The sequence below is a fragment of the Scylla paramamosain genome, chromosome 46 (assembly GCF_035594125.1).
Source record: "Scylla paramamosain isolate STU-SP2022 chromosome 46, ASM3559412v1, whole genome shotgun sequence".
Classification (NCBI taxonomy): Eukaryota; Metazoa; Arthropoda; class Malacostraca; order Decapoda; family Portunidae; genus Scylla; species Scylla paramamosain.
The window spans coordinates 9,818,721-9,828,357 of record NC_087196.1 but is presented as its reverse complement, the minus strand read 5'-3'; the positions used below and the strand labels follow the sequence as shown (position 1 = coordinate 9,828,357).

Genomic DNA, 9,637 nt, shown 5'->3' with positions numbered 1-9,637 from the left:
AGGGACTAGGAATGGGAACAACTGGAATCTCGAGTGGGAATCTAGGAACCTGAATCTCTATGAAAGTAAGAAGGAATTGGTTCTCGGAATGGTGCATGATTGTAACACACTTTAATGACTTGGAATTGACCGTTAGTGCCTAGTTAATAAGGCTTGAAAAATGAGACGTCCGCATAACAAGGGGACCCTAAACAAAATCCTCAGGGTCAGTCATCAGGGCAGGACAAGAAGTAACGAGTTTAGTCTTGATACATTTAAAAAAGGAGAGAGCGAGACAGTGTTTCTCAAAGTGGTGATGACTGGAATAGACTGGAATGGATTGGAATGGACTCAGTAGTCAGGCTGTTAGTGATGAGTCAATAGGGAGCTTCAGAAGACTTGACATAATGTATGGATGAGGGGACAGGTGGAAATAGACAGGAAGGTTTCATATAGGGACTGCCACGTGTAGGTCTGATGGCTCTCTGCACCAACCCTTGTGTTCTTGTAGTAGTAGAAGTAGTAGTAGTAGTAGTAGTAGTAGTAGTAGTATTTGTTGTTGTTGCTGCTTTTTGAAGAAATACAGGCAGGTTTCATATAGGGACTGCCACGTGGTAGGCCTGATGGCTCCCTGCACCAACCCTTGTGTTCTTATTGATCTAGAGAAACCAACAAAATCTAATCTGATCTGTCTTTGCCTCACCCAACCTAGCCTAACTTAGTCCTCATAAATATGTACGGCAATTAATAGATAAATAATATGTCTATGCTTTTAAAACTTGGAAAAAAAGTAAACAGATATTAAATTCTAACCTCACTCAATGATGACACAAAATCAATAATAAAAAAAAAAATACTGCATTTCTTGAATTAACCAGAAAAAAAATACTAACAGTCTATAGATATTATAACAAAAATATAATACCAGTTAACTGATTATTCTTACGTCACTCAATAGAGAACAACAAGAAATCAATAAGTTTGCTGTAATTCTTTAAATACCAGAAAAAAAAACGATACTAGTAATAGATAAAATTCATAAAAAAAGACAGAAATACATAAATTATCAAGACTGTTCAACCTAACCTCATCTATAAACCTCAGTACTAACCCCTACAAGATCAATAAAATCTAAAATTCTCAAAAAATCGCATTATTAACCATAGAAAATTAAGCTTTCGCCAGAAGATAACTATATAATTAATTAGCCAATTTAACCTACAGACCCGACATCAAACAAAAAAGAAAAATAATAATGAACTAGAAAAATAGGCTTCAATAATAATGACAAGAAAATATGAAAAAAAAACACATCAATGAACACCTAGCCTAGCCTAACCTATGAACACCTAGCCTAGCCATACCTCTCCTGACCTGACCACTTCACTTACCCACGAGGTGACCCAAAAAAATCAATAAGACGAAAGCAAGCCATAAACCTTAAAAAAAAAAAAAAACACCAAAAATACCCCAAAATAACAGCGGTTTTAATCATGTCAGTTAGTAATTCCGCCATTTCATCTTAAAAGCAATAAAAAAAACTATGAAAAACGCCTAAAATACGAAAATTTGACGTATTTACTCTAATAATATACCAAAAAACTCCAAAAAAAAATACTTTAAATACTCAGAAGTCACGAGACCACAGAATATACACGTATTAACCCTAAAAGTCCCTTAAAAGCTAAAAGACATCCTTAAACACCCAAAATACTCACACAGGACCCACGAAGACCAAAATGAATAAATAAATAAATAAAATAATACAAATAAAAAAAAATCATACCAAAAACCTGCAATAATAATAATAAATAAGCATATAAATCCCAAAAAATTACCTTTAAAAACTATCAAAAAAATATATACTTCAAAACCTTGGCAAAAAAAAAAAAACTCCATTAAAATTCTGAAATACTAAAAAAAAAAAATCATAATAACAAGAAATAATCATATAAACCCCAAAAAATACCTAATAAGACAACAATACTCCAAAATTCCCCAAAAATTCCTTAAAGCACCCAAAAATACTGCAATACCACGCAAAACCGGCCAAACTGCGGTACTCACTCCACGAGACCCCAGTTCGGCCTAACAATTGCTTGGTTTCAGAATTCCACAGAAAGGTCTTGAAATCTGTGCCCTGCTGCGGGTAAAGCTTGGCCCTTTCCTTGTCCATGACGGTGAGAGGCGGGGAGAGGAGGACGTGGCGAGGGAGAGGCTGCTACTGACTGCCTTCCTCTCGGTCTCTCTCCAAGGGCTTCGTGATGATGGTCAATGCAGTATTCCCCCCCTCTATATTCTCTCTCCCTTGGTCTAACCCTGCCTGACCTCCCCTTGCGCATGTCTGATTATACAGGAGGCCCCCAGACTGTCGAACACCGGCTGAATACCTTACTGCATCAGTCTACAGCAGGTGAGAAAGAGAGGTGGTCACCTGTCAGTCTCAGCGTCCCAGCCCCGTCCCGCCTCGCCGTCCGTCATAACACCAAGTTGACGGGATCGCCAGCTATTTATTTATTATTTTTTTTTTTTCGTTTCAGGGACTTGTACCTGTCTCGCACTCAAGATATTGGCAATACAAGGCAGTGTGAAGGAGACTGGGATGACAGGAACCGGTGGCCATCTTTGAGTCAAGAATGTTGCAGCATTTAATTTTGTGATCTGTAATCGTAACGAGGGACTTGTAAGCGTCTCGCACTCAAGATATTGGCAATACAAGGCAGTGTGATGGAGGCAGGGATGACAGGAACCGGCAGCCATCTTTCCACGTCAAGATGTTACAGAATCCATTTCATTTCTCTGTAATCGTAACGAGAGGCTTGCAATTGTCTCGTTAATTCAAGATGCTGGTAATATACAGCTGCAAAGGCGGACAAGCATGGCAGGAACCGGCAGCCATCTCTGAGTCAACAGCACTACGTAATCAATATTTCCCTTCTGTAATCGTTATGGAAATGACTTGTAACTACCCTCATCGACTCAAGATACCGGCATAGTACAGGAAAGTGAAAGACGGACGGCAGGAACCGGCAGCCATCTTTCTGGGTCAAGGATATTGCATAATCAATATTTCTCCTCTCTAATAACGAAGAGGACTCCTCCTTATTAACTCAAGACACCGGGGAAACACAACAGAGGAGAGCAGGATGGCAGGAACCGGCAGCTAGCTTTTCTGGGTCAACACCATCACATAATCAATATTTTTTCGTCTATAATCGTAACGAGTAACATTGTCCTCATCCACTCGAGACACCGGCAAGGCACATGAGATAAGAGGATGGCACAAACGGGCAGCCATCTTTCCTAGGCAAGAGATCACAAAAATTAACTCGATTGATACTGAACAAGAACAGCATCTATACTTTTTAAATGTTTACAGACACCGCAGAAGTGACTGAAGAAAGGACAAGAGTGACAACAGGAAGCAGTCATCCTCTCTACCCAGACATATGAAGAAAAGTGTCATTCCCTTGTAAAAAGAAAGTCACACATTTCAGCAGAAAAAACAGAAGATTGTCAAGAGAAAGAAAGTGAAACAGAATCAAATAGCAAGTAACAGACGATCATTTTCTCTTAAAAGCATAACGGAAACTAATTATGTAACTTAAAAACATCGGTAAAAAAAATATTCTGGAAAACAAGAAGAAAAAATCAAGAAACCAACCATTTAGCCTGAGAATTCTACACACCCAATCCTTTCTCCTGTCAGTACTCGACGAAATATTTACATCTGACAGTCAAGAGAGTTATTATTAGACCATGGAGAAATGAGAACACTTGTCACGCCAAGAACTTCAAGCAACAAGCCTATTCCTACAAACAGCGTAACCAAAACGACTTGCAACCGTGTTAATTGTTCAAGATCGACAGTTATAAGCAACAAACCTATCCCTACATACAGTGCAACCAAAAGGACTGAAAACTGCTCAGAAACGCAAGGAAACACACCCAGCCATGATTAACAACTGAACTGAACTGAAAAGTAAAGAAAACATGCTCTTAAATCGTAACCAAAAACCGAATTATGACTTTTGAGATACAAGAAAACACACACCCAGCTACGTAACCCCCCAGGACATGAAATTACAGAAATGAGACTGATAACACGTAACCAAAAGGACCTGCAACCTGGAAGAAGAGAAAAACAGCATACAACCAGTAACCTTGAAGGACAAAAGCAAAAAATTAAAAAAGAAACTAAGAAATAAGAGAAACCAGACACAGAACGTAACGAAATGAACTTGAAACTGCTTTAACTAATCAACATTATTTCTGAAATACGAGAACAGCAGACAAAACAGCAACAAATTTCCCAGGACAAGAAATTAAAGAAAACAGACAGATAAAACGTAACTAAGAGCGCTTAATACTGCCTTAACACATCCATGACATCTTTTAAACTACAAGGAAAACGAAAAAAAAAAAAAAACAAGAATCAGTCCTCTCAGAAAAAGCTACATATTTGACAAAAAAAAAAAAAAAAAGTTGATAAAAAGAGAAGCAGCCCTCACTAGTAATGCAACACAGGGACAAAAATAGCAAATAACAAGCATTACGAATTTAAAAATGAGCTGATTGTTAATGCAAGACCACACCGAAACACGAGAGAAGAATAGCAGACAACCAGTGCAAAGAAAATGACCTGACACTGCCCTTATCGATTCAAGACATCCATGAAAGCCAAAGAATAGGAACAGCAAGCAACCAAGGCGATATTCTGACTTAAAACTCCCTCCAAGAAAGTAACGAAGAGGATTTTAAGTGCTCTAATAATCTCTGACACATAAGAGAATTGGACGGCAAAAATTAAAGGCAAACCACCCGGCTTTTTTATCCTAGCCTATCCCAGCCTTTCCCCACGGATAAAACCGACTTGTAATTCTCCTGATGAAACTCAAGACAGGAATGCGTCAAGAGAACAAGACAAGAATAGCGAGTAACCATGAGACATCTTCCCATCCCAGCTTTTCTTCATGGATAAAACGGACTTGACATTGTCTTGATGAAACTCAGACAAGCTAGATTACGACTGAAGACAGGGACAAGAATAGCAGGGAATCAAGCAAACATCTCTATCCCAGAATACCCAAACTTTCCCCGTTACAAGAAAAAAAAATGGACTTCAAACTGACCTAATTAAAGAGGCAAGAATAGGAGGCAACCAGCGGACATGTTCCCTAACCAATCCCTTCCTCACAAGCAAAACCCTGCAACAGATTAAACCCAAACTTGCAATACGAGAGAACACAAGAATAAAACAAGAGAACCAGCAGACATCTCAGCAAACCAAAACTTCTTTACGTAACCAAAGGACTTGAAAAACAGACAAGCTTGCAACACGACACAACATAGACAAGAATAGAGAACAACGCCACCACCACCACCACCACCGCCGCAACCAGAACCAGCCGGCCAGAGTACATGATCGTAAAAAAAAAAGAAAAAAAAAAAGGTGGCATACATATTCCTCCCAAACCTATAGAAAAGGGGACACGGAGCCTCTACTTACACCACGAAGAGCCAGTACGGCCCAGGAATTGTTTGGTTTGTGGGTTCCATACGAAAGTTTTGAAGCTGTCGTCCCGCTCACTGGCTCTCTTCATCAATCCGTGGTCCGCCATCGTGTTCCGCCGCCTGAGCCTCGACTGTGGTCTTGCAGGGGCGCGATCGATACAAGGAAGGCTCTCTGACAACCTCGGCAACCCCTAACAGTCCCCGCCCAGCTGGCTCCCTCGCTAGCTCGCCAGCCTCTTCAGCAACATTTCATCCTTCTTTTCCATAGTTCAATATAATCTATCCATTCCTCGTGTAGTTTTATTTATCTCACTGTCTAATTTTTCCTTCTGTTCGTCTCCGAAGGTTTTAATTTGTTCGTAAATCGTGTTTTTCCATCGCCAAATTCTGTCTGTTTCCATTTTCTTTCGGGGGATGTTTGTCTCACGTAGGGCCGCCTCTTTCTCTAGATAAATTTTGATGTTTCCTCAAGTATTTCCAGTTATTAAAGATATGTAGCTCCTTATTCCATCAATCTTTCAATTTATAATCCCTTTCTGCCTGTCTGCATTGTTCTAAAATCTCTCGTAATTGTTTTCTTTCCCTCGCCGCCTTGGCCATCGATTCTTGCACATTTGCAGGAGACATTGAGAGACGTCCCTTGCGTAACAAAACGAGATGACACAAGAACGTTACCCATATAGGAAAAATCCGCATTATGTTAGCAAATATTGTTGATTTTGTGTTTCTTTAATCTTCATTGATTTATTGGTGAATGTCAGGCTTTGTTTGCCTAGTCGAAAGGTATAAAAGGATATTGTATTATTCTTGTAGCCCGTCTGTACCTCCTTTCTAATGTAATTTGTCGTTATTTTAATATTCTAGTAATGTTCATTGATTTATTGTTAGGTATAGTAATGTATGTAGTGTGCATTGATTTATTGATGAACGTTAGGCTTCATATGCTAAGTCAGTAAGTATATTTAGGAGAATACTATTATTTTTTTGTATCCTGTCTGTACCTTTGAATTTTTGTTTTCTACTTTTTTTTCTGTAACATAATACGCGGAAAAAAATAGGTGTATAGGACCTAATAAAATATAGGAAGCCATATATATATTATTTGTGTTTCCCTTATCAAATTGATGTCTTCCCAGGGAGATAAATGTATAATAAATCTTATATTATAGCCTCTTAAGCTTTTATTTACTTATATTCTTATTTATTTGTTTATCTTTTATTTATTGATCTATTTATTTATCTATTCTTCATTTCCCATCTTCCTTTTTTTCTCATTCCTTCGTCTTAATTTCCTTTCCATCTATTTTCTTTTCTTTTCTTATTATTAGCTCTATTTCTCTTTTTGTCTTTTTTTTTTTTTCTCTCTTGATCCTCCATACATTTTTTGTTCTCTTTTCCTCAACTTCTCTTCCCCTCGTTCATTCTTTTCCCTGTAATTCCCTTCTTCTTCCTAATGTTGTTATTCCTCTTCCTTTCTCCTTTTCAAGTGTCACTCCTTCCCTCTTCACCTATATTCGCGTCCCTTTCTCTTTAATTTCTCTTCCTTCCTTCCTTCTTTCATAATTCAGTTTATATACTCCTCTCTTCTCAGTTTTGCTATTCATCCTTCTCTCTTTACATATTCCTCTCTTTCATTTGTCTTATCGTCTAGTTTCTCAGTTTGTTTTATCATTTTCTTTATCATCTAATTTCTATACACCACTTTCTTTTCTCCAGTATTGCTATTTCTCATGTCTCTTTCCCCCTTTCACTCGTCAATCCTTCTCGTTTTACATATTCCTCTCTTTCATTTGTCTTGTCTAGTTTCTCAGTTTCTTTTACCCTTTTCTTTATCATCTAATTCCTATACACTCCTTTCTTTTCCCCAGTGTTGCTATTCCTCTTCGTCTCCCTTTCTCCCTTTCACGTGGCAGTCCTTCTCTCTTTATCAATTCCCCTCCCGTCTCTGCTGCACCCGAGAAATCTTAACGTTATCTTGACTTCCCCTACAGAACCGATCGAGGTCTCCCTGCAAAAAGTGAAGCCCCATATACCTCTCAGAAACCAAGGATTGATGTACTATGTCATTAGATACTATGTGAGTGGCATTCTGTGTCATGTGTGCGTGTGTGCGTGTGTGTGTGTTGCCTTATTATTGAAGTGCAAATTAGGATCGTTTCTAAATCTTCCTTTATCTTTTTTTTCGTTTTCTTTTTCTCTCTTTTTTGTTTAGTAGCACGGAATCTTTATCAAACTGTCTCTAGAATCATGAAAACACCTATTTCTACCACGTGAGCCTGTTAAATATGCAAAAGCCTAGCTAAATTACCACTACAGAATCATGAAAACCCCTTTGAAAACCCCTATTACTTCTACTGGAGCTTGCAAAATCCTAGTTGAACAAATACTATAACTATCACTATATAACCATGAAAACACCCTTGAAAACCCTTATAAACTCCACTGCCTAGTCTCTGATAAGACGCAGAATCCTTACTGAACTTAAAGAAACTCCCTGACGCAACTCCACAAATGCTCAACAAAAGCAGACGAAAACAGTAACAGCCCCAGCGTTGCTACGAAAGTATAGCAGTACCTTATTGGCTACTCCTGCGTGCCATCCTGTGCCTGCCTTGACCCCAAAACCTACGTCCACTGGAGTTCTTTGTATGCAGTGACAGACAGCGGGAGTCATGTGGCGTACCTGTGGTGGTGAATGAGAGAGGATGACACTAGAATGAACTATGCGTGAGGGGAGGAGGCCGTGGAGGTGAAGAACGAAGATCAAAAGGAGGAGAAGGAAGGGGTGAAAGGAGAAATAGGGGGAGGAGGAAGAAGAGGGCAGAAGAGGAGGAGGAGGAGGAGGGGAGAGTCTTGCAGAAGGAGGAGGAGGACATAAGAAGGAAGAGGAGCAAGAGGAAAATATGAAGAAAAAGGATGACGATGAGGAGAAGAAAGAAGAGTTCAGAAGAAGAACAAGGAAGGGGAGAAGACAGAAAGAGAAGGAGTACAAGGAGGAGGAAGAAGAGGACAGGATCGAGAAGAAGAAGAAGAAAGAGGAGGAGGAGGAGGAGGAGGGAGGGGAGAGTCATGCAGTAGTAGTAGGAGGAGAGGGCCTTGGCATAACCTGACATCTCTTAACACAGAACCTTTAGCAGTGACCTGATAACCGTGGCGTAGTGCTGGGTAGTGATGACCGGCTGCCCTGATCCCTGACTGACTGCGCTTGCCTCACCAATTCACTAGTTTGCTGGTTCTTCTTCGGGTTAATACTTGTTAATTGAGTTACACAGCAGTAGAATTAAAAAAAGATTATTATCATTTTTTTTATTTGTATTTAGCTTATTCTTCCTTTGGTTGTGTTTAGAATAAAGAAAATATATAACATTTTTTACTTGTATTTATTTATTTATTTATCTGGCGCAATAACTAACTAGCGAATCAATTTAATTTTAGTGTTTGTTAATTGTTACAGGACATTAGTATTAAAAGAAATATTACCTATCACTTTTGCATTTGAATTTAATTATTTACCTATCAGGCCTAATAACTTTAATTTGAACGCTTGTTATCACTTTTTTTTTTTACTTTATTTATATTTATTTATTCAGTAGGCCTATAACTAAGTAGCGAATTAATTTATAGGCTATTCAGAATATCAATAGCAATAGAAGTGTGGCATATTTAGTCATAAAAAGAACATTATTATTATTATCTATTTATTTATTATTATTACTTTCCCCCCCCCTAGTTTTATTTTCCAGTATCTTCTCAATTCCTTTAATTATTCTACTTCTTCCTCTCTCAGCTATTTGTCACGTAACAACTTTCATTACAGGTGCTTAATTGATTTTCTCACCTGGTTCTGCTTTTACCAATGATGTTTTCTTTAATTCTCCAGTATTTTCCTCATCATTTTATCATTTATCACCCAATTTCTCCCTCCTCTTCATTCTCTGGTTAGCAACTTTCATTACAGGTAGCTAATTGACTTTCTCACCTGGTCCTGTCCCACCTCACAGACTTCATTGGTCACCTTTGCAGACACAGCCTTGTTTGGTCACCTGGGCACCTGTCTTGTCATTTAACCATCCCTCTCTCTCTCCCCTCCTTTATCACAATGCATCATTCACCTCCTTTCGTTCTCTATTCCTTCCCTCTTTTC

General features: G+C 38.6%; 1 protein-coding gene and 1 long non-coding RNA gene across 2 annotated transcripts in view; one reads left to right on the top strand and one right to left on the bottom strand.

Moving 5' to 3' along the window:
• LOC135094570 (sodium/potassium-transporting ATPase subunit beta-like) overlaps positions 1-5,649 on the bottom strand; it is a 17,698-nt gene extending 12,049 nt beyond the window's left edge. The window contains 1 exon segment of the mRNA XM_063994783.1: positions 5,489-5,649. Within this exon segment, the coding sequence (XP_063850853.1) occupies positions 5,489-5,600 (112 nt within the window). The 5' untranslated portion in view covers positions 5,601-5,649.
• LOC135094571 (uncharacterized) lies at positions 2,043-3,200 on the top strand. The gene is made up of 2 exons (XR_010263871.1): positions 2,043-2,392; positions 2,520-3,200. It is a non-coding gene; the product is annotated as an uncharacterized LOC135094571 (long non-coding RNA).
• Positions 5,650-9,637: the final 3,988 nt, after the last annotated feature.